General features: G+C 38.1%; 1 protein-coding gene across 10 annotated transcripts in view; it reads right to left on the bottom strand.

Moving 5' to 3' along the window:
* Nucleotides 1-25497, bottom strand: part of FRYL (FRY like transcription coactivator) — a 259588-nt gene that overhangs the window by 94345 nt on the left and 139746 nt on the right. For 7 of the 10 annotated variants that reach the window (XM_045079730.1, XM_045079728.1, XM_045079729.1 and 4 more), the window contains 11 exons: nucleotides 20559-20638; nucleotides 20028-20108; nucleotides 17080-17248; nucleotides 16699-16791; nucleotides 11482-11580; nucleotides 10385-10486; nucleotides 7404-7448; nucleotides 4353-4456; nucleotides 3840-3948; nucleotides 2249-2335; nucleotides 98-269 (listed from right to left, as the gene is read on the bottom strand). In XM_045079730.1, coding sequence (XP_044935665.1) covers nucleotides 98-269; nucleotides 2249-2335; nucleotides 3840-3948; nucleotides 4353-4456; nucleotides 7404-7448; nucleotides 10385-10486; nucleotides 11482-11580; nucleotides 16699-16791; nucleotides 17080-17248; nucleotides 20028-20108; nucleotides 20559-20638 — 1141 coding nt within the window. The remainder of the gene's footprint in view (nucleotides 1-97; nucleotides 270-2248; nucleotides 2336-3839; nucleotides 3949-4352; nucleotides 4457-7403; nucleotides 7449-10384; nucleotides 10487-11481; nucleotides 11581-16698; nucleotides 16792-17079; nucleotides 17249-20027; nucleotides 20109-20558; nucleotides 20639-25497) is intronic. The other 3 variants (XM_045079725.1, XM_045079727.1, XM_045079726.1) reach the window with 1 other exon arrangement.

Below are 25497 nucleotides of genomic sequence, written 5' to 3' on the forward strand. Positions count from 1 at the left end.
CCAATATATTAATTTTAGATTTAGTTGTTCATAAACTTTTTAAAAAGAAAATTAAACTCTATCACAAAGCAGTTTATTTGGCCCAGTTAACACTAACCTATGACTTTTGCTTCTTCATCTGTCAAGGTTTTGTTGAGGAAAATTTTCTTGACACGAAGAGTGTTTCCTGAGGGAAGAATAACCCCCGTGGTGGGCATCGGTGGCTCCCCATCCTTCTGCTGCAAGCTGTCTGCTATTACAAGGAAGACTCTGAGGCCTATGTTCATTCTCTTCAGGAAAAAAAAAAAAGTTTCAGAATGAGATCAGAGCATCAGAAGATACCCTTTTTTCACATTGAAAATATCTTGTCTGTTAACGCTGGGGAGGATGGGGGGCACAAGGACACGAGGAAAACTAACTTTTCTGTCTAGTGTTTTTTACGTAGTTTGGGCATTACGGTTTAATACCAAATTCCAGAATGCTACCCCCTCACTTCCGAGGCCAGCTGGCTCTCCTGTTCTCTAGAAACTTTATTTCCATCCTCTTTGCTCCTTCCTCAGCAATCCTACCTTTCCACCATCCCCTCCTTTAAGGAATGATGTGTCTCCTACTTCACAACAGAAAAAACCATCAACTATCCTCAGTCTCTTATGAGGTAAGAGACTCTCTTCTCTCTCTCCTTTGCTCTGCTGACGTCAAGGGGGCGCTGGGCTTCCCTGGTGTTGGGATCCCATCTGTTCTTGCTTTCCCGGCAATGGCACACCACCCATTACCCTTTCTCGTGCTTGCATCTCCAGCGTTTCCCTTTCAACTGGATATATTCTGTTAACTTTCATTAACTACGTTCAATTATCTTAATGGAGTAAGTCCTCTCTGTAATACTTCCTTGAAGCAACGGCTTCAGCAGTGACTTTTCAAGCAGCACAGGACTCTGTCAACTCGTCTTATTTTCTGCAACACTCCCTTCCTCTGACTCATCTGTGCCATGGCTGGCTGAGTCATTTCTGTCAGCCTTGTAGCTCTGGCCTCCTTTCGCCACAGAGTCAATGCGAGACTGCTTCAGGACGAGGTCCGAGACAGCATTCTCCTCTATCACTAGGTTTTCTCTCCCAGGGCAACTTCAGTCTACATGGCTTCCATTATTACCCATACCACAATGCCCTCCAATTTGAAGCCTCACTTCTCTGAACTCAGACCCTCAGACCCACATGACAGCTCTACTTGGATGTCAAAATGCCTCATGTTCGACTCATTCAAGCCAAATGCACTTTCCCCTCAACCTCGATCCCTTCTCGAGGTTTCCTTCCATGGTCAACCACCTTCTCTCCGTCTGTACCACCACTGTTCTCCACCCACGCCGCCATTGTCTCTGCCCTATGCCAGTGGTCTCTAAAGTGGCCATGTGCATCCTGATGGGTGTGCAAGACCCAAGCTCACTGGAATACCAGAAGAAAATAAAATCTTGTATTTATACGTATTTTTGAATTTAAATAAGATTAAAGTTTTAAGCTTTATTCATCTTTATATACGACATAGCATGGGTGTCCTCCCTTAGTCTAAATATCACATGGTCATGTCACACAGTCATAGAAAACATCATGAAGGAAGTGGGAAAGGTCCATAATATACTGGGGTTCACAGAAGGACCCCCACTTATTCATTCTTCCCATGTATTGCAATTTGCCAATATTTGATTAAGTGTGTAATTTTTTTCTGGCTTTAACTAAACTAACTGTTAAATAAATACTATTTATTTAAAAGTCGGATGCTGGGGTGTGTGGGTGGCTCAGGGGGTTAAGTCTCTGCCTTCGGCTCCAGTCATGATCTCGGGGTCCTGGAATTGAGCCCCGTGTCGGGCTTTCCACTAAGTGGGGAGCCTGCTTCCCCGCCCCCCTGCCACCTGCTGCTCTACTTACTTGTGGTCTCTCTGTCAGATAAATTTAAAAAAAAAATCTTAAAAAAGAAATAAATAAAAATCTGATACTGATATTGATAAAAGGAACCTGAGCTCATATCACAATCTGCAGAAGTCCGCTGAGCTGATTGATCTGGAAAACTTTCTCTCTTGATTATTTTTTACCATGCTATGAAACCATTGAGTTGGCCATCAGAAAGGTGAAATAACTGGTCCCAGATCACACTGGTAATTAAAAGCAAAGCTTCTAACTAGTGGTTTGAGTCTAAGCATTCTGATTCCAGAAGCTGCTCTTAAAAAAAATTAAAAGATTATATAGGATAGGGTATTACCATATTATAATTTTTTTTTTACCTCTGGATTAATGGTGAAAGTTTTAGTAGATTTTCCAACACTGAGAAGATCAAATATTATTTCTTTCATTGCAAAATCCAAACGTTCCTAGAAAAAAATATCAAGGACTCCTTATAACCTTCTACTATGTGTTGGGTATCATGTTAAGAATTAAACATATAATAGCAACAACACAGGTCTGTGCCCATAAGAACGTCATAAACCTAGCTGGACAAAAGAAAAATACCTACAAATTCAGGGGGAAAAAAATGTGACTATAAATATATTACTTAATTATCAAATGATTTAGTATTCCAACAAAAAGGATAAACATTTTAAACACTCATTTACCAAAATCACACCCGAATATCTAAGTGAAGGAATTCGCAAAATGATGACAAGAGGGAGTCCCAAAGCAGCAGTCATGCAGCAGCCCCAGAGAGTGGTGAGTTCATAGTAAGACAGGCAGAATAGGTCTCCAGGGAAACCTCCAAGGACATGAAAGATTAGTAAGATTAACTGAGGTTTGAGAGCAGTCACACAGTTCTCACTGGTGTGTGGTGATTAATCCAAGGGAGTAGGTAAGATCCGAGGGGAAAGAAAAAAAAAACACAGATGTGCACCAATGGCAAAAGTTTTCTGAACACAAGGGCTAAAGCAGTTTGCTTTCATTCACCTTAAGGAAACATTTATACTCATTTAATCATCATTAGTTCTGTGCTCCAGTATACAGTAATGCATTCACTATATTTAAATATTCCTCATTTCTTCACTGTTCAAAATTATTACATTATAGATGATCTAAACTGTCGAAACTGTCATGGTTTTAGTTCAGAGAGAACACAACGAATATTCTGAAATCAAAGCATTTTCCTTAGTTGGCGAGGTAACCCTACCTATGCTTCTCCAAGGCTGATGTCCCCAAAGGGAAGGGGATTGAAACCTGGGATTTGCTCACTCAGCCTCTAACACTTTGTAATAAACCCTCCTTTACTGCAGAGACTCAGAGCTCAAATTTTATTTCCCAGGGCTCCTCACTATAGTGGGCTTCGGGATGTCATTTAGACCCTGCCAAGGGGCATATACCCATGTGAGTCCATGGGAACCGGCATACTTGAGGAAGAGGAAGAGGGGACAGAAGGAATCTTCTACTGATGAGGACCATGGCAGCAGCTACCCTGATAGCCCAATTCTGCAATTTCCTCTTAGTCATCCAGACTTGTCCTACTAGTGACTCTGTGAACCATCCAGATTGCTTCAAAGATCCTTCTGGGCTCCGCTAGCTGCAGTGGATTTTGTATTTGTCCCTAAGAAACTAGATTAATGCACGAGAGAACAATTTTCCAAAAATCTTGGGAGAGACCTCCTGGACCCTTCCTAAATTACGTGCTTCTTCTGCCTGTGGGTCTCACTGCCTTCTGCAAGGGGTGCAGATGAAGGATGTAAACTAACTTTGTCACAAAAAAATTATTAGCATACGCTCATTTTTCACTATTAATAAGTGTTTTGTTATCATGCTTTTAGATGGGCAACAAATTTTAAAACTCCAAATTACTATAATAAATTATGTGTAAGTTGCAGGTATATGTGTATTATTGGATACAGCACTCACCTGAGCAATGAACTGAATAATCTTCACAAATATATTGAGAGGTGTATCACGAGGAACCACACTACGTGAGCCTTTTGGAAAAAGTGCTGACACTATGCTCATAAGACGACTACAGGAAAAAAAAAAAAGAGAGACTGAGTCATAAAGAGATAATGGCACTGACAACAATCTTCCTACTCTTCGAAGATGTCAAGAGAATTCATATTCCTTCTTAAGGTCTTTGCAAGGCTCACTAAAGTCCAATCAGTGTGATGTTTTTTAACCAAGATATTTAAAAACATATACTTTTTTTTTTTTTTAATTTTATTTATTTGTTTGACAGAGAGAAACAGCAAGAGAGGAACTCAAGCAGGGGGAGTGGGAGAAGGAGAAGCAGGCTCCGCCCTGAGCAGGGAGCCTGATGCAGGGCTTGATCCCAGGACCCTGGGATCACGACCTGAGCCGAAGCCAGTCTTTTTACGACTGAGCCACCCAAGCACCCCTAAATATATACTTTAATACAAAGGCACTTACCTTTGAGTTACAGTGTTGCTTTCACATTTTATTCTAATTACATAAACCCACAACAATCTATACAAAGATTCCAGTGCAACGCGAGACATTTTAGGATCTTTATTCTGTTTAAAAACAAAAGAGAAAAGAAATAAACTTATTAAAAACCACTTGTAATCATTTCCAACCTAATACAATCTATCAAGAACTAAAAGCCATTGCCCTACTTCTTTCTGTCTTTCAATCTACAGCAGGCTTAGATATGTAAATATACATCCGGCATATGGTAAGTACAGAAAATTGAAAGGTAACCATAAATAAGGAAATCCTGAGCCATTCCTTAAATGCTCAAACAAAATGGTAAAATATTAGTATTATATTAATATTACATTAACACTTGAAAGAACTTCTAAATTATACACCCATCAACTTACTTGATAATAAATGGTTCACACAGTACTGACATCATGTGGAAGGATTACTCATCTTTGGAGTAATTCACTGCAGCCCATACATAGTTAAAATTCAGAACACCAAAAGTTATTATAGATACTTGCATTTATGAAAAAATGAGAACTATTATCCTTTTATTTTTTATTATAAGGTGATTATCCTTATAAGGGAAAACAGAATAGAGGGCGAAAAGCATGGACTCTGAAATCAGGAATGATACCGGCCAGAGTCCATCCTGGGGCACTATTTGATCACTTGGTGCCACAAGCGATTTTGTCATCTCTCAAATGGAGACAAAATAGTACCTACCTCAAATATTAAGGAAGTTATTATATGTGAGAAGCACTTGGAACACTGCCTGGCACATGTTAAATACTCAATACATGTTAGTTGTTGTACCTTTACATTTTGTTTAGAATGAGAAATGACTTAAGTTATCATTTAGAATGAGAAAATTATTGCATTTCAATCACAATTTGATCTGTAAACTTCTTCTTCATGCTACTTCTTCTAGAAAGTTAAGTTCTCAAATGACCAGAGTCATGTAATGAGATTTAATTGTGAATTTTCAAAATGTACCTAATTGGTCACTTTCATTAGGAGCATTCTGGGGGGAGGGTGGTGGGCAGAGGTAGAGGGAGAGAGAGAATCTCTAAGCAGGCTCCATGCCTGGCGCAGAGCCGGACACTGGGCTTGATCACATGACCCCGAGATCATGACCCAAGCCAAAATCAAGAGTCGGATGCTTAACCGAATGAGCCACCCAGGTGCCCCAGAAGCATTTCTTTATGCATGTTGATTGGTTCAAGGATGCACTGATTGCTATAAATTAGCATTCATTTAGTTTGGTTTGGGAGATTTTTTTTTCTTAATTTTTATTTATTTATTTCAGAGAGAGAGAGAGAAAGCACAAGCAGGGGGAGGGGCAGAGGGAGAAGCAGGCTCCTCACTGAGCAGTGAGCCTGATGAGGGGCTCAATCCCAGGACCCTGGGATCATGACCTGAGCTGAAGGCAGAAGTTTGACTGAGTGAGCCACGTGGATACCCCAGGTTTGGGAACTTCTTATTGTTAATTATTTTATACACAGCAAGGAATAAAAGGTAGTTTTAAAATACTAAGTAACTTAGCCATTCTATTTTACATTTTCTTAATATGCAGAAAAATGGACAACTACTTATGAAAAGCAATGCAAAACAATAACAACTCAGGATTAAGAGGAAAAACAGCCACTAGAAAATATGATTTTACACATCTGTATGAAGAATTGATATAATTAAGAATGGAATACTGGGATGCCTGGGTGGCTTAGTCGGTCAAGGGACTGATTTTTTATTTCAGCTCAGGTCATGACCTTGGGGTCCTGAGATCAGGCCCCAGGTAGGGCTTCACTCTGGATGTGGAGCCTGCTAAGGATTCTCTCTCTCCCTCTGCCCCTTTCCACCGCTGAAAGGGGAAAAAAAAAAAAAAAGAATGGAGTATTGATTATTCTGGTCAGTGTCTTAACATCAATCTCCTGCCACTGCTAAATCCATAATGAGTCCAAATTTCAAATACACTCCCTAGTAGTTACTAATTTGTTACTAATGTAACTAAAGTAACATATGAAGTATCAAGGAATATATCCATTGTTACTAGTTACAACCAAGTTTTTTGTAGTACTTTCTTATCTATCATTTAAATCTAAGATATCAAAATATCATATGTATACTCCAAGTACTATTTTTACATTATTACATTCTATTTTCAAAATGTATTAAAAATATTTAAGTCCAATTTCATTAAAAAAATGTTCTTATATGAATGGCTAATAAAATATTTGGGTTATCTCATGTTAAAAAGTTGAGGTATCCAGAATGAAACCACTTGACTTTCAAACTTTCTAAGATGGACTACTATGTTTACAAAGCAGAGTTACTCTATACTGAACAAAGCCAAAACCACATGAAAAATGATCAAGCAATGATACTTATTCAGTCACTAAAACGCTGCTCTACACGTCTGAATAATTAAAACATCCTAAATTGATCTGAGCCTTAAACAAAGATAGATGTATATATAGAATTCCCTAGTCACAATTTTTGGTATAAAATGAATAATCAGGTTGTTACGTAAATTAAAATCCAATAAAGTTCTGATATGTCCAATATGTTTGGTAGCAATCATTTTTAATGTTTCCCTTTTTTTCTACTGGGAAATAAAACCAAAATATTTTGTTTAAAACCCAAACCAATAGGATGAAAGTTTTAAAAAGTCATGCATCAAAAATCACAGTCACAATCTAAGCCACTATCATCTTAATTTCACTTAAATTCTTAAAGTTTCATTTATAACAATGTAATTAATGTTAGACAATAAATTAAACAGACTATTTTAAAATCAAGGATGTGGGTTAAGAATCCACATTCATATCCCTTCCAGCCTGTAAGCTCATCTTCTTGGGGCCACGTTAATATGAACCCTGGAGAGTGTCCCTGCTGGGAGCTAGTCTTTGACAGGAAGAGAAGCAGGTTGGAATAAATACATCAGACATGCAATGCAACAATGGGTCAAGGGGGGGAAAAAGCCACACTTAAAGGAGATAAAGCAGTAGTTTACTTTGTACCGTCAACACAACTCACCTGGAGTGTTTCTATTTGTTTTCTGATACTGTTGTTAGATGGCATCTAAATAAAGCAATGTGAGACAGCAAACGTAAACATGAGATGCGGCACATGCATGTTAGATGAAAATAAGCACAAAACAAGACAGCTCTTCACCAAGGTCTCTATTTAGAAGAAATCTGAAAGTTCCAAGACAGTGGCCAGAAACACTAAGGGGGAAAAAAAAATCCTACAATTCGGGGATCATGGGATACATCTACAGTACTCGAACTAAGAGAAAATAGTTAAATTGTTAACTTTCTTAAATGTTCCTCAGACCACTGCTTTTGAGTCTGAGCAAGGGTAAATTTTTAAAGGAAAATAAGCATGCACTGTAGAAAAAAAAATCTTCAATTATTTCTATAGGAAATCTACTCTTATTAGTCCCTTCCCCCAATCCCTCTCAGATTATTCTTCAGAAACTTGGCCATCATTTTCCACACAGTGACCATAATGAATATAAAGATGGGGAAATAGGAAGCTACTAAATCTGTTTAGGACACAAATAACAGATTTATCATTTTCTGTGAATATCAATGGATGCTTTCTCATGGCAGTTATGGGCCAACAGGACTAACGCCCATTTTTCATGGCCGCCAACTTCAAAAACTAGTAGGGTCATTCAAAAAAAAAAGTGGACAATAGTGAAGTGTTTTGAAAATGTCTCCTATTTATTCTTATGGCTCTAGAGAATAATGCTTTTTACTATCCTAGCATTGTAGCCAAATATTTTCTGAAAATATTCAGTATAGCAAAATTCCTTAGAGACCATTAAAAGGTGGACCTCAAAAAGGCAAAATTTATGGAACTGAATGGATCTAAATGCAGATCCTATCTCTACCACTTTTTGGCATGGGTTACTTATCTTCTTATAGCCTCAGCTACAGTAAGAATTAAGAGATACTATATTTAGAGCATCTAGCATATGGTAAATATTAATAAAAACAAGCTTTAAGAAGTCATAAGTCTAATAAATTAAAAACTGCTATAGATTTTTTTTTTTTAAATCAGGAGGTTACTTGAATCTCATAACAAAATCACTGTAGGCCTTTATCTTGAACCAGTTTTTCCTATATATAGAACAAATAAATCTTATCTGCCGTACCAGTTACCTAGTGTAGGTTTTTTCCCTGCATACTCAATGTCTTACCTCAACTGCAGTGTAGCCACAGTCTCTAAAACCTAATAAACAGGAGCCGATTCAGAAAATTTCTGCTGAATAGAGCCTTAATGTAAGTTAAGGGTTAATGGCCAAGACAACTATATTCCAAATATTCATGCTAAGGTGGCTCTTATCTCCTTTAGCCTGGCGGATGGACATTGCCATTAACGAAAATGGACAATATGCCAGAAATATTTAACAGGAGGTAAGGGTTCAAAGAAAACAGCATTTTAAATGAAAGCCTTAAGACAAAAAATAAAAGTTAAGGTACTGCGAAAGAATTGCAAATATGTTAGGTGGAAACGTATATATATATAAAAAAATTCCAACAAGCAACAGAAAAGTATGAGTTGTCATGAAACAAAGCAACCTTTCAGCAAACATTTAAATGCATGTCTTACAATATTTTATTACAAGTATGGAAAAATCATACCACCCAGAAAATGATCAATTCCCTTTCAGTATCTATATCTATACGAATTTTTCAAAATGAGGACAGAAACAGTTTAATGCAATTAATTAAGTAAAACCTATTTTCTGGTTGCATGACATAAAAAGTTTAACAAGCTTGATCGGTCCTGAGAATCTTCATATAGGAAGCAAAGAGAGCTTATCAATTCTCATCCAAGTAGAGTAATACTGATGTGTAGCTAAGAGAAAAATAACCAAAACTGTTTTTCAAAGACTGATATTTTTCTGTATACCTCTTTAAGTGATCAAGGCACTTTGGAAAATGATATACAATGTCATGGAAAGTATATATAGGATAATGTGGTTCCGTGGACCATACTCAAAGTGGGAAAGAAGAGCCAGATCTATTTCTCAAATACCCCAATGACGTATAGGGTCAGAGAAAAGTCATTTAATCTATCTGTGCCTGCTTTCATTGTCTTCAAAGTATAAAAGTTTTTGATGTTATCCCTAACTTAGAGAAGTAACAGGAAATGAAATGTCATGTCTATCATGTTTCTATAACTTGTAAGCAAATACTCAAACATATCTATCCATGCATCAAAAACAGTGTTCATATCAAGCATTTCCATGACATTCAGGTGAGGGACAGTGCCATGTTTTATGCAGACACAAACTGAGCTCCTATCCACAGAAGAAAGGAAAATCCCATTAGCAGAGCACCCTGCTAGCAGAGTACCCTGGGAAGATAAAGATCCTACTATCGCACAGTTTTGTTGACAACAGTGAGAGACTGGACATGGATATGCCAAATAGCGTTAGTAACAACCATTTCTTGGTTCAAGGCAGAATCATTTAAGGAGCTTTCCGTACCCATGTGGATCCAATACCAGGCTTTTCGATTCCACCAGGCATACTTACATTAAATGTGTTTTTTAGTAACATTTAATATCCAGGCTTGTTTCCTTTTCAGACTGGGGACAACATTACTTAATTTTTTCAAAATGCAACACAAAATAAGTATCTGGAAGGTTCTGTAAGATTAATACTCTGCAATTCTAAAGGAATGTACTTATTAACAAATACTGCTAGATCTAAGATAATATAAACAACAGCTGTTAAAAATGTACAGTTTTGTGTAAGTCAAACTAAATTTTCAATCACAAGTTTATTCATGTCGATACATGATTCCCCACAGAAAGAATGATTATAAGAAAAGCAATATGGTAAAGTATTACTATTCAAATGTACCAGTAACAAGGAACATCTTAATACATATAGTTATATATATATATATATATATATATATATATATATATATACACACATAAGTGAATATAGTATAGTCAAGAATATTTACAGGTCAGAAATGTGACTTACGTCTTACCTTTAAATGTGACAAACAGTTCTGTAGGAAAATATGCCAGTTATTTAAAAAAAACTGTTTCTGACTGACACATAAAAGGCAGGTAATTAGTGGATATAGAGCCTGTAGGAGACAGGGAAAGGGGGATTAACATTTTTCAGGGAAAAGCACTGGATCTGTTCATTATATTTATTCTCATACAAAGAGAAGTACATTTTTTTAGGCAGGATTCCCATGTGTCATAAGAGGTACGATCTCACAGAGGAATCTAACAAAAAACATGATAAAGAGCAAATTTTCTATTAGAACAACTCCTTCACCTGCTTTTATTTTTCCACAGACCCATCGCTCCTTCAAGCAGTACAGGGGTTAGTGATCCCCTAGGATCAAGGACAAACTGGCACTAAAATTTGAGCTATCCAGGTACGTGACTTCAGGGCAGACACATGATGTGCCCCAAGGCTCGCTTTCGGAGCTCAGAATAATAATTACGTGTCTCCTACAGTGTTGTGAGGCTTAAAGTAAAACAAAGAATGCAAGGCACTTTGTTCAATGCCTGGCACAATTACTATTTATTCATTATTAGATCTCTATCGTAAGTGGTTAAGTATTTGTCTAAGTCTCCACACTTTCTCCAAGTTGCATAAAAATTTACAGAAAATCCTTTAACATTATATGAAATGGGTGGTTAAGCGGGGCGGTGGGGGGGGGGATAAACCTTAAATCTCTGAATAAAAATGATGTCATTAGACAGGCAACGGTTCCTAAATAATCTAATACTTCTGGAGTGCAACTTATTATAATGTAAAACAAGGGAATTTATGGTTCGATAGTATAGTCAACCTTCCACATAGTATAATACATAATTTAAAGCAGCTGTCAAGACAGGCCAACACCTAGAATGAAGTCTGAATCACCTATCAAATGTAGAGCTAGTCCAATTAGGACTAGAAAATCTTAAAAAGAGCAGGAAAAATATACAAAACTTGCCCTTATGCTGTATTTTGGATATTTTATAATTTCAGCTTTTATAATTCTCTTAAATCTCTCCTGAATTCATAAATCAATTACTCTAACTCCTAATGAAATATGTAAAGGGTTGAAGTGCTTTTCAATACCAATGAATGCTTCTTTCTGGAGCTCAGTTCAAAAGTAGTCTGATAGAGCATCTCCACGAAATTTTTCAAACAGGGAACATTCACTTCATTTTTAACAGCCTAGGTCAAGAGATAATAGAAAAAGAAAGAAAATGGTTACAAACATTAAGTTAAATGATCCAAGAATTACAAGAAACTTCTGTAAGGTTCGAAATCGGTGAATAATTCACGACTATCGGGGCGCCTGGGTGGATCAGTGGGTTGGGGCCTCTGCCTTGGGCTCAGGTCATGATCTCGGGATCCTCGGGATCCTGGTATCCCATGATCTCAGGTCATGATCCTGGGATCGGGCCCCAAGTCAGGCTCCCTGCAGAGATTTAAGCAAGGAGCCTGCTTCCTCCTCTTTCTGCCTGCCTCTCTGCCTACTTGTGATCTGTCTGTCAAATAAATAAAGAAAATCTTAAAAAAAAAAAAAAGTAATTCACGACTATCTCACTGAAGTCCTGTGAACTGCCTAATGACCACTGTTCGGGAAAGAAGATAAGCCCAGTCCCTGCCCTGAGAACTGGGAAGGAGAGCAGACAAGTGCGCATTCACTAAAGCAATCAGATGGTTGCAAGAAAGAAATCCTCGGTGCTCTGCCTCGCATAGAGGCCCCTAGAGAAAACCTCTGCAAGGAAAGAACACCTCAGCTGAATCTAGCTCCTCTTGTCTGCAAAGAGTGCAATAGTTCCCTGCCGTAACCTCTGGCCTTGTCCTCCACTACCCCGCCCTCCTGCCCTGGGATGTGGCCACATCAGCCAGCTTCTTGCTGTTCCTAGAACATACCACGCATGGTCTTGCTTCTGGGCGTGTGCACTGGTTTCTAATGCCCAAGAAGGTCTTCTAGCAGTTACCACACAATCACCTCTTTCCAGGTGGAGGTCTCACCTAATCACTTTATCTAAAATTTCAACTTCCTTACTCCTTCAGCAATTCTCACCCCCCAGCCCTATTTTACATTTCTCCATAGTACTGATCACCATCTACATACTATATGTTGTACCTACTAGATGACTATCTGTTGTCTGCACTAAAAGTAGCTAAGAGCAGGGAGTCTTTTTTCCCTTGATCATTCCTGCATTCCCTTTGCACAGAAGAGGCTCTGATCTGAAGAAAGCACTCCATACACGTAATGAATAAGTGGGGTCCAACCAGGCAAAGGAGGTAGGAAAGTTATTAAAGAGGCAAGAAGGTTCCAGACAGAAGGAGCTCTATGTGCAGAGCGGGCGCTATGGATTGAATGGTCACCTCTCCCACAATCCAAATTCGGATACTGAAGTCCTAACTCTGTGGACCTCATAATGTGTGACATTATTTGGAAATTGCAGATGTAATTAGTTAAGTTAGGATGAAGTCTTATTGGGGTTGGGGTATGATAATCCAACATGACAGCTGTCCTTAAAAAAAAAAAAAAAAAAAAAAAGAAAATTTGGACAAAGACGAACACAGGAGAACGCCATGTAAAAATGAAGGCAGAGCACAGGTGACGGTTGTGTAAGCCAGGGAAGGTCAAAGACAACAGAAACTAGGTGAGAGGCTTGGAAGAGATTCCTTCTCAGCCGTCAGAGGGGATTAACCTGCCAACACGTTGGTCTCGGACACACGGCCACCGTAACTGTGGAGTCAATAATTGTTGTTTAAGGATCTAGTTTGGGGTATTTTGTTAGGGCTGCCTTAGCAAACAAAGCAAACATGGCAAAAAAAGAAGAATCAGGGGTGCCTGGGTGGCTCAGTGGGTTAAGCCGCTGCCTTTGGCTCAGGTCATGATCTCAGGGTCCTGGGATCGAGCCCCACATCGGGCTCCCTGCTCAGCGGGGAGCCTGCTTCCCTCTCTCTCTGCCTGCCTCTCTACCTACTTGTGCTCTCTCTCTGTCAAATAAAAAAATAAAAAATTAAAAAAAAAAAAAAGAAAGAAGAATCAGGCAACACAATATTAATGGACCACAGTCAAGGGTCCTTCTTCCTACAACCTGCTCCTTTTAATTAGCTGGGAAAAAAAACCTAATCTCAGGTAACTGGCAAAACCAATGATAATCTGGGATTGGACAGGCAGTAATTCAAACTACTTCTAGAAAAACAAACTGAGCACATGTACTAAGGATAATAGACTAAAACTGATCGTTTTAGAAAGGATTTTATAAATTATATCATCTTGGCTAGAAATGGAAGTTAGTAACTTTCCATTTATTCAGGCTTTAGTTGAAAATTTAAGAAGTGGAGAAATTTATTTTCATCTTGAGACTCAAACTGTAGTTTAGACTTTGATTTTATAATATTGAATTAAATGGCTTGTGATCTATATATTCATATGAATTGATTTGTGGCATTCAGGTCCTATCTAAAGCATGCTTAGAAAAGGTGGGCAGGGAATTGTATGGAAAGTGAAGAATTTCAAATATTTATGACAGTGATAGGCCTGATTTTTCATACCTTTCTTGAAATTCTTACTTACAGAAACTATTTCCTTATAATTAAATATTTGAAGATTTTTGTTAATGGGTATGAACAAAAGTCAAGAATTATTGCTTTGCAGGTAGTTTGGGTCAGATAGCCTCCCACTCCAGTTAGTCAGTTCTGTTTTTTATAAAATAAACCTATCATTTAGAGAACCATTACGGAACATGACAGACTCAGATATATAGACCCACATATATACAGCCAATTGATTTTTTGTTAAGATTTTATTTATTTGAGAGAGAGATTGAGCAGTGGGGAGAGGCAGAGGGAGAGAGAGACAAAGAAGAAGAAGACGTCCTCCCGAGGGAGCCTGAAGTGGGGCTCGATCCCAGGATCCTGAGATCACGACCTGAGCCAAAGGCAGATGCTTAGCCGACTGAGCCACCACCTAGGTGCCCCTCAGCCAACTGATTTTTTGAACAAAAAACTAAGCTACTTAGAAAGAATTGTCTTGTCAACAAAAGGTCAGATGGTGATGGAACAAATGGATAGCATACATAAAAAAACAAAAACTTAAAACAAAACCTGGTCATACCTCAATCATACACAAAATTAACTCAAAATGAATCCTGACCTAAAATTAAGCCCTAAAACTGAAATACAGGAGAAAACCTTTGCAACCTTGGGTTAGGCAAAGACTCCCTAGCTATGATACAAAAAGCACAATTAATGAAAGAACAAAATGATAGATCAGACTTCATCAAAACTTCCCTTCCAAAGACAGTTAAGATAATGAAAAGACAAATTACGGTCTAGGAGAAAATATTCACAGAGCATATATCTGATAAAATATTTTCACCTAAAACACGTTTTAAAAATGTATTAGGATGCCTGGGTGGCACAGCTGGTTAAACCTCCAACTCTTGGGAGCACCTGGGTGGCTCAGTGGGTTAAGCCTCTGCCTTCGGCTCAGGTCATGATCTCAGGGTCCTGGGATCAAGCCCCACACTGGGCTCCCTGCTCAGCGAGGAGCCTGCTTCCCCATCTCTCTCTGCCTGCCTCTCTGCCTACTTGTGATCTCTCACTCTCTGTCAAATAAATAAATTAAAAAAAAAAAAGCCTCCAACTCTTGGTTTCAGGTCAGGTCATGATCTCGCGAGTTGTGGGATGGAGCCCTGATTTGGGCTTTCTGCTCGTGCGTCACTACAATGGCTAAAACTAAAACAACTGACTAAAACAAGGGGTGGTGAGGATGTGAAGGAACTAGAACTCTCTCACAGCTCCTTGGAATGCAAAATGTGTAACAATTTCGGAACATGGTTTGACGATTTCTTTAATAACCAAACATACACCTATCATTCGATCCACCAATTCCACTCCTAGACATTTCCCCCAAAATAAATTTTAAAAAATTTGTTTTCCTCATACACAGAGTTGTGCATAAATATTGACAGCAGCTTTATCTGTAACAGCCAAACACCGGAAACAACCCAATGTTTAAAAACAGGTGAACACATAACCTACTCAAAAAAGGAAAACCCACTGATATATTCCACAACACAGCTGGAACTCAAATTACTCAGAGTAAAAAGCTTTGTTCTGTAAAACTCCATTGATATAAAATTCTTAGAAAACCAATGTAGAGGGATAGAACATCCAAAGTTGCACTCACCAAGGTGGGGTGAGTGGGAGGGTTAATTAAAAAAAAACAAAAACGGAAACTTTTAGGGTGTGATAGATATGTACATTATCTTTGGGGGGGTATTGCAGAGGGAGAGAGAGAGTCTTAAGCAGGCTCCATACCCAGTACAGGGCCTGACATGGGGCTCGATCTCAGAATGCGGAGATCATGACCTGAGTCGAAATCAAGGGTGAGAGCCTTTACCAACTGAGCTACCGAGGAGCTCCAAATATGTACATTATCTTGATTGTGGTGATGGTTTCAGTGGTGCATCCAGATGTCAAGCCATATACTCTAAGTATGCATAGTTATTGTATATCAATTTGACCTCATGTTTAAAAATGAAATAATGACATACATGAAAAGAATATGTACACAGCATGTGCAGTATACTGAAAGTGAGTAGCATATAACATATACAGAACAACTAATTTGGGTTAGAGAAAAAAAGAAACCCATGGGAAATAAAAATCCTGGCATCTAAGTATTATAAAATCCCTTAATTCTACTTATAGCATGCTGTTACTAGTCATTGCAAAAATTATTTTCAAAAAACACACTCCTTTTACACCAAGAAAGGCTTTTATAAATCTGCTTCCTAGATGTTAATGCAATCATATTTATAATAATCCTATCTTCTAAGTAATTTAGCATATATAGTTCAACAAGTATGATGAATGTCAACAGCAACTACAGAACAGAATGTTTACAATCGAGAAAGTCCTGCAAATTCCAAGGTACACGTTACAGTACTTTGAACATGGAGTATCTTCAGAGGCTACTAAAATGGCCACCACATTTTAGAAGCAAAACCATGAGTAAATGCATTGAGCAACTTCGGGCAGCCATGACAGAGAGGCATAACCTAGAGGCTACGTTGCAGATACTCTGCCCTCCTAACAGTCTCTGAATCCTAAGGGCCTGGGCCCATTTTTTAATTAAAAGACGAATCAGTGCTCTACTGACATTTGGCAAGTAACCACTTTTCCCGTATCCACATTACATTCCAAGTTTCCACTTATTAGTCTACAAAATTACCAGAAGAATATTTCATGTGGCAACTTCTTCAGTGAAAAGGTACTTTTTAACATATAATATAAAAATTAAAACATACTTACAGCAGCTACAGGGATAAGAATCTCCACAAATAAACCAGCAAGTGCATGTTTTATATCTTTATCTTTTACTTCTAAGAAATACTGAGCACATTCCTTGAGGGGAAAAGAGGTATATATTAGGTTCACAAAAGAGGAAGACTTAAGAATTTTTAGGATCATGATAATTTTCCAAGTACTGTCATTTTACCGAAAAGTTAAGGTCAAGACACGCTCAAATTAAAGAAGTTAATTCGAACTCGTGACCAGTTTAACACTTGTGGTTAGGAATTAATAGTGATGTCATTAATTTCTATACATTTTGTTTCTTTTAAAAAGTCCTAAAGAGCAAGAATAACCACTATGAGGCTAATTCTGATCCCTGCAATGGAGAAGACTTATCACCTGCATGAACTGAAAGGATGCTTCAAAATCTTCTACAGGATACATTTTTACTCGAAAAAATTTCATTCCCATTATTAAGCTGATGATGCTTTGTACCACGTGTGGACTCTGCTCCTTTTGCCGTAGCTCTTTCAACTCTGTCACAAACTTCTTCCTCACAGCCTGAAACCTGCAATATATATGAATATACAATAGGATATGAACTTAAAACACTAGAGTCCCACACGATTTTCAACATGGGAATCTAAAGATATTATACCTAGACATCATCTCTTTTCTTGGCCTTCCTCAAAATTATCAGAGAAGCATAGAGAAAAACATAGTTATTTGTCATTCCAAATCTACTGTTCATTTATTGCAAAATTAAATGTTCTGTAAGTAGATAAAATAAGATTTTGGGGCAACCGAGTGGCTCAGTGGGTTAAAGCCTCTGCCTTCGGCTCAGGTCATGATCCCAGGGTCCTGGGATGGAGCCCCGCATTGGGCTCTCTGCTCAGCAGGGAGCCTGCTTCCTCCTCCTCTCTCTCTCTCTGTGCCTGCCTCTCTGCCTACTTGTGATCTCTGCCTGTCAAATAAAAAAATAAAATCTTAAAAAAAAGTTAAGATTTTTTATTCCTATCATAGCATCCGTACAGCTCCATTACCGTTTGATAATAATCATAATAAAAACAAAATCAAATAATTCACCCATAAAACGTCCCCCTATCAATCAGACAGCATCTTTAATGTTTAAGGCTCCTTTTTATAAAGTCTGTAATTTGAGGTATATGGAGAACAGAGTAGGGACTACACAAATTTGTTCAAAGACATGAACCAAAGAATTTTAGACCACCATCACTTAAAATTAATTTCTCCTTACATTGCAGAAAAACTGAAGGAGAGGACTGGGTGGACATGGTCTCCTACAAAGTGAATAAGGGAAAGAACCGAAATGCTTTAAAATATAAGCACCATCCTGGATTCAAATGACCAAAACTATTTTCTCTGCTTACACTACAAAGAAATACCTAACAATTTAATAACCAGTAATACTTAATTTCCCCCCTCTATAGAATATGAAAGAGCTAAAGATTTTACTACTAATGTTACTTGGGGAAACCAGTTCCTGAAAGTAAAAATAACAAATGAGGCATATTTTCCAATCATCACTGACTACATAGGGGAAAAAATAGTGCATACTAATGAAATATGGATACACGATGGAAAATACAACTTATCCACCTCCATTTGAGTCTTAACAAAAAACAATATCATTTTTCATGAACGTATTCTTTTGCATCTCATAAAGAAAATATAAAGTAGATAAAACCCTTCCCATTGTAATAACACTAGAATCCAAGGGTTTTTCTTTTTTATTAAATTTCTCATAATAATTATTAGTCACTAAAATCACAGGAACCAAACATTAACAAGAAGTGGACTTGGCTTCTTAGAATTTAGAATGGTTTTCATCTGATGATTTCAGGACCAAAGACTCATTTATTTAAAGGACATCCAAGAAAATCTTCATTGATAACTTTTTACCTCACAAATTTCCCAGTAGCAACAAAGGAAATTCAAATTCCATAGTCTTCAGAGCAACCACGAGATACTAAAGACAAACTTTTTTACTGTTTATTATAATGATGGTTCAAGGCAGTTCAACGAGTATAACTCCTAATGAACACCGTTATGGAGTAATCTATTATCTCCTTTTTCTTTCTTGGTATCTCTTCTATCTATCCAAAACACTATTTGGTGCTAAAACAAATAAGATAATTCGGAGGAAGACACTGCAGTCAGAAATGGAAGTGCTCAACTAGAAAGTATTAAAAGTCATTATTGGGTGCCTGGGTGGCTCAGATGATTAAGCACCTGTCTTCGGCTCAAGTCATGATCCCAATGTCCTAAGTTCAAGTCCCACATAGGGCTCCCTGCTCACTGGGGAGCTTGCTTCTTCCTCTGCCTCCCTCTCTCTCTCTTTCATGAGTAAATAAATAAAATCTTTTTTAAAAAAGTCATTACTAGCTCTGTAGAGTTCTAAAAAAAACAAAACAAAACACTTCTAGGGGCACCTGAGTGGCTCAGTCGTTAAGCATCTGCCTTTGGCTCAGGGCATGATTTCAGGGTCCTGGGATCGAGCCCCACATTGGGCTCCCTGCTCAACGGGAAGCCTGCTTCTTCCTCTCTCACTCCCACTGCTTGTGTTCCCTCACTCTCTGTGTCTCTCTCTGTCAAATACATAAATAAAATTAAAACAAAACAAAACAAAAACTTCTCATAGAATAGTTAAAAATAGGCAATAAGGTAATGTCCTGATTATTCCTGGTAATTTCCAATTTCCTTAATTCAGAATTTATGGGAAACCCCAAATAAATGAAAACAAGTTGTGAAATTAATGTATGAATGTAACTTTGAAATCCTCTAAGGACTAGAGCAGCAAAGTAATATAAGATGGAGTTCAAAATAACTATGGGGGCACCTGGGTGGCTCAGTGGGTTAAAGTCGCTGCCTTCAGCTCAGGTCATGATCTCAGGGTCCTGGGATCGAGCCCCGCATCGGGCTCTCTGCTCAGCGGAGAGCCTGCTTCCCCCCTCTCTCTGCCTGCCTCTCTGCCTGCTTGTGATCTCTGTCTGTCAAATAAATAAATAAACATCTTTACAAAATAACTACAAAAAAAAAATCTAAAACTGTATCTATTATACTAGTAAGGAAGCATTCCTTTTTTTAAAAAAAAGATTTTATTTATTTATTTGAGAGAAAGAGAGAGCGAGAACACGAGAGGGGAGAAGGTCAGGGGGAGAAGCAGACTCCCTGCAGAGCTGGGAGCTGGTTGCGGACTCCATCCCTGGACTCCAGGATCATGACCTGAGCTGAAGGCAAATGCTTAACCGACTGAGCCACCCAGGCGCCCCAAGCAAGGAAGCATTCTAAAACACAAACTGAAATCAGTGATTTATAACACTTACTTTGATTGGGCAAGAACCCCTGTCACCTCTGCATATAAATCGGCGATAATATGCACATTCCCAGTGTTGGTTCCTGAATATCTACAACAACAAGAGAACAAATGTATTATCAAAGTTTTCTATAAACTCTCCCTAATAAATTTGAAAATCTCTCGTCAGGGTGTTATATAGTTTCCCCCTCCCCCCTCTAAACATTCATCGAAAGGATAATAAAAACCACATGAATTTTCTTCTATCTGGATTTTACTTTGTCATGAAATTTAACCTTCTAATTCTTATAAATCCAATCAATAGTTTTAAGAATTTTTTAAATAAAATCTTTCCTATGGGGACGCAGCCTAAAAACAAAACAAAACACCTTTCTTGTAAGCATTTGGTGTGGATTCAAAAAAGAAGGAGGGAAGGAAGGAAGGGAAGGAAAATGCTTTGAACTCTAAAAACAAATGATCAATGAGAGTTTGAATTATACTTAAATGGTCCAAACGTGGCCTGCAGAGAAAAGCATCGATCCCAAGCTAGCATTTTACTTACCCTTCCTTATGTTTAAAGTGCTTGAAAGCTAAGTTTAGAACTTCGTGAACTAAGGGATCGGGTACAGGATGAACAGGAATCTGGAACAAAACAAATTGTCAAGTCGGCAAGAGCTAAGTGGGTTACAAATCTTTTCTGAGTGTTCTCTACATTTCAACTAATTAAATCAATAACCAGTTTTCATTTCCACGATAGGATCTATTACTAATTAGTCAATCTTCCCCTTTTCTAAGGATGTTATTATTTTCCCTGAGAATTCAGTTACCCATCTAATTTAATAAGCTCTAAGTTTAAGAATGTTAGCTTCATAATCAAAATTCCTTGAACTACAGCCCATAAAGGGGAACAAGGAGACATGATTGCTGATGTGACTGTAATTATCACTGCCCAGAAATTACGAAGACACCCACATGTACCTCTTTGCAACACGTACAGAAAAGCGACCTCTAGCTGAGCCAGCCACACATTCCATTAGTCTGATTTTCTATCATAAACAGCAGCCACAACAACATCAACTTTCTCAACAACTGAAAACTATGTATGGCCTTAGTCGTATTAGAAATTTGTCATTTAAATATCTTTGTTTTGCTTGGTTCTTTAAAAGTTATATGCTACTTCCTAAGACATAACCAAAATATTTAAACCAGGAAGTAAAATCCCAGCCTCATCCCCCTTTTATCATCTCTACTAATAGCCTGGTGTATATCCTTTCAGTTTCTTTCCTACACACACCCATACAGACAAACCTTAGGTTTCTTAACAAAATGATGCATCTTTCCACGTCAGTACTTAGAGTTCCTCCTTTCTTCTCAATGGCTATATACTACTCAGTGTACTGTAATTCATTTAATGAGCTTTCTATTGCTGAACCTTTCATTCTGATTTTCAATAATCAATATACATAATGTTATAAAATAAACATCCTGTACATTTAATGTTAAATGCTTGTGTAATTCCATGGGAAAGAGCCCAAAAGGAGGAACAGATAGATCAAAGATTACACAAGTCACCACTGATATATATTCAAGTTCTATACATGTGTGGGTCTGTTTTTGAACTCACTGTTCTATCAGTTTTTATATGTTGGTACTAAAATCATAGAGTCTTCATTATTAGACTTTATGAATAAGTTCTGATGTCTGGTACTGAAAGTCCCCCTTATTTTTCTTCAGAGAAAGCTTAGCCCTTTTTGGCCCACTGTTCCTCCATATTCAACTTAGAGTAACCCTTCAAAGTTACAGAAAAACTGTCGGGATTTTTATTGGAGTTGCAGTCAATCCACAGATCAATTTGGGGCTAACTGTATTCTTCTACATTCACATGGAATGTCTCTTCACTTCTTTAAAAATTTTTAGCAAGGCTTTATAATTTTCTGTTTTTGTCCTTGGGTGGGCTTTTTCCTAATAAGTATGAAGAGATGCTTGATTTAATTAGTAATAAGGAGAATGAACATACACAAGGTATCATTTTACACCCACTCAGTGGGGAAAAGTCTGACAATACCAAACAGTAGAGATAACATAAATAAATGAGGTTTCACAGACATTGCTGGTGTTAAGTTCAAATAAATATTTTATACAGCCCACAATCTAGTGAAGCTGATCAAAGTATGCCACCACAAAACACGGCACTTTGGCAAGAGAATTATTTTGAGCTGAAGCCAACTGCACTTTCCAGGTGCAGGAAAAGCTCTCCAGCCTCCTCCTTTCTGCCTAAAAGCAGTCTCCCCTCCTCTTTCCCATAACAAAAAAACAACCATTATCATCAGAAACATGAGATAGGACTGCACAAACTTACTAAACAGCCCTTACCTTCCATGAGATCCCCCACATATCTTCCTTCCCCCAATTTACCACCCCTAGAAGCCCAGACACTTTTCCTTTGTTTTGTCACTCACAATGTGTTGCTCTTTGTTAAATTTTATGGTCTAACCGTTCTTTATGTCTTTAACTTCTTTCCCATGAAGCCCTCAATATGCGTTGGTAATACACCTTTCCTCCTATTCATGTGATGGTTGTCAATTTAATTTGCACGGCTCCAGGAATGAACTTAAGAGGGTGGAGCTCCACTACAATTAGCAATTATAGGCCTAAGAAAACCTAAGAAAGTATGTATAGCTGCACACTTCACAGATTAATCCTAGCAACATAATGTTGAGTGAAAAAGTAAGTCCCAGAGGACAACATATAGTATGATACGTTCTTCAAGAAAATCAGAAGACAAAGAAAACTTACTCTTCAAACATATATGAAAAATCTTTAAAAGAGAATAATTAACATAAAGGGTAGCCAGGGATTGAACTAGAAGAGATTCATATTATTAGGCTTAAGCTATAGGTATTTGGGGCCCACAGGTAACCATTATATTGTAAACAAATATAGAGGCAGCCACACAGAGACCAATGATAACAGCATATCTTGAACCAAGATCAGGATTTCTCCCATTCTGTGGCCCTGAAGTCCAATTAAAGCAAAACAAAACAAAACACACAGGAATTCCACACTTGCTTAAAAAAATTTAACTATATATATTAGAGAAAAATTCATCAACAGGATAAAATCATAATAGAGATTTTAATTTATCAAGAAAGCCACAAACTAGCCTGAGGTAAAGAACAGCAGGGAACACTAATTATTCAGAGATGGTCAGACAATGTTTCATGAGGGTTTGATAAAGGAGAATTTTAATTTCAAGTAAAGATAATTTTTTTAAAAGATTTTATTTATTTATTTGACAGAGATCACAAGTAGGCAGAGAGACAGGCAGAGAGAGAGGAGGAAGCAGGCTCCCTGCTGAGCAGAGAGCCAGATGAGGGGCTCGATCCCAGGATCCTGAGATCATGACCTGAGCTGAAGGCAGAGACTTTAACCCACTAAGCCACCCAGTCACTCCAGGATAACTTATTTTTTACAAAGGTAAATCAGGAGTCTATCAGGAGGGAGCTGAATTTAGTCCTGAATAATGACTGGGAGCTAGTTCCAACCTAGTAAATAGGAGAGAGGCATTAGAAACAGTAACCATGATTACACTGTAATGAGGGACAAGAGATACAAGAAATCCAGTCAGTAACTATTCATTGCCATTTATTTAGCTCAGTGAGAATACTGGCACTATTTTTAAAGTGCTGTCCAAGCGGAGGGAGGCATGCAGCTATGAAAGGCTGGAAAGGCTCATGGTGAACTTTTAACTCCAGGACGGAAGGCTATAGCTTTATCTTGGCTAAGCAGATTGATAATTTGTTGTTGACCGAAGAGAATCAGAGAGAGCATATGTCTCAGATTTCCTAGAAACTGGGACCATCCTAAAGGCCTGTACCTGGAATCCAGTTCGAAGAAAATGTGCTCCATCGCAAAATCAAATAGGGTTCAGTGAGGAAGCAGCTGAAATCCAAACTCTACCTGTCTTAGCTCTCAATGAACCTTTAAAAGTAGTAGCCTGATGACAGAGCAAACATGTTTATGCATCTGTTTGTAGAAGCTGAGATTTGAAAATCCCATGTTAATAAATTGCACAGAAACTGAATTTATTCTACAGAATTCAGACTCTACAAGAATAATCTTAACCTTCGTCCCACACTGGAAGATGAAATTTTATTTTTTTTTTTAAGAGTTTATTTATTTATTTGACAGAGAGAGATCACAAGTAGACAGAGAGGCAGGCAGAGAGGGAGGAAGGGAAGCAAGCTCCCCGCTGAGCAGGGAGCCCGATGCGGGACTCGATCCCAAGACCCTGAGATCATAACCTGAGCCGAAGGCAGCAGCTTAACCCACTGAGCCACCCAGGCGCCCCCTGGAAGATGAAATTTTAAAGCCAGAATTTCTTTAGCAATTAGAAATACTTAACTAGGAATTTTATGATTGACTATATAAATCATAAGAAATGTTTCAGGTACACCTGGGTGGCTCAGTCAGTTAAGCATCTGCTTCTGGCTGAGGTCATGATCCCAGGGTCCCAGGATCGAGCCCCGCGTCAGGCTCCCTGCTCAGCACGGAGTCTGCTTCTCCCTCTCCCCCTGGCTCCTTCTCTCTCTCTCTTAAATAAATAAGCAAAATCATAAAGCAAACAAACAACAACAACAACAAGAAAACAACTTTTCCAGGGACACCCGGTTGGCTCAGTCGGTTAAGTGTCTGCTTTCAGCTCAGGTCATGACCCCAGGGTTCTGGGATCAAGTCCCACACTGGGCTCCCTGCTCTTTGGAGAACCTGCTTCTCCCTCTGCCTGCCTCTCTCCCTGCTTGTGTGCTCTCTCTCTTTCTGACAAATAAATAAAATCTTAAAAAAAAATTTTTAAAAAGCTTTTCAATCTTTCATAGGCAGACACTTCCTTATAGAATTGTAACAATCATGTTTGTTGATATAGGAATTTCAGAATAGTATCTGATCAATCAAGTAGATGCATTACAATCTTTTACTCGGTACCCCGAATACCTCTTTTTAGGATGATACTATTCTCTTATATTAAGAAGAAACCCAAAACAGTATTCCCCAAGTGTTCCTTTTATACACACCAAGCTGATAAATTTATTGTAAATAAACTATAATCAAATGTTTATATAATAAATAAAAACATTTTCTTTACTACCATGATAAAAGTATAGAAAGGCTATGGATTTTGGCTTAGTTTAATCAAGCCACAGCTTCTCTTTTGACTTTTGACTAGTTATATAACCTTGAGCAAGTTTCCACTTTCCCACCTATAAAACATAGACAACAGACTGGAACCCTATAATCACTGGTCCTGAGAGAATGAAAAATCGAGCATAATACAATTGGACATTGATTCTTGTCCTCTCCCCTTTTTCTTTTTCTAAAAGGGACTAGGCAAAAACTCTTACCTCCTGAGAACGCAGGCCACACAACGGGGCTAGAATATAAGGATGGAGATACTGAAGGGAAAGCCTGGTAGGGAAAAGGAAAGCAGGGCCCATTCAAGAAGC

This window comes from Mustela putorius, unplaced genomic scaffold, assembly GCF_011764305.1.
Source record: "Mustela putorius furo isolate JIRA1106 unplaced genomic scaffold, ASM1176430v1.1 tig00000430_pilon_pilon_pilon, whole genome shotgun sequence".
Lineage (NCBI taxonomy): Eukaryota > Metazoa > Chordata > Mammalia > Carnivora > Mustelidae > Mustela > Mustela putorius.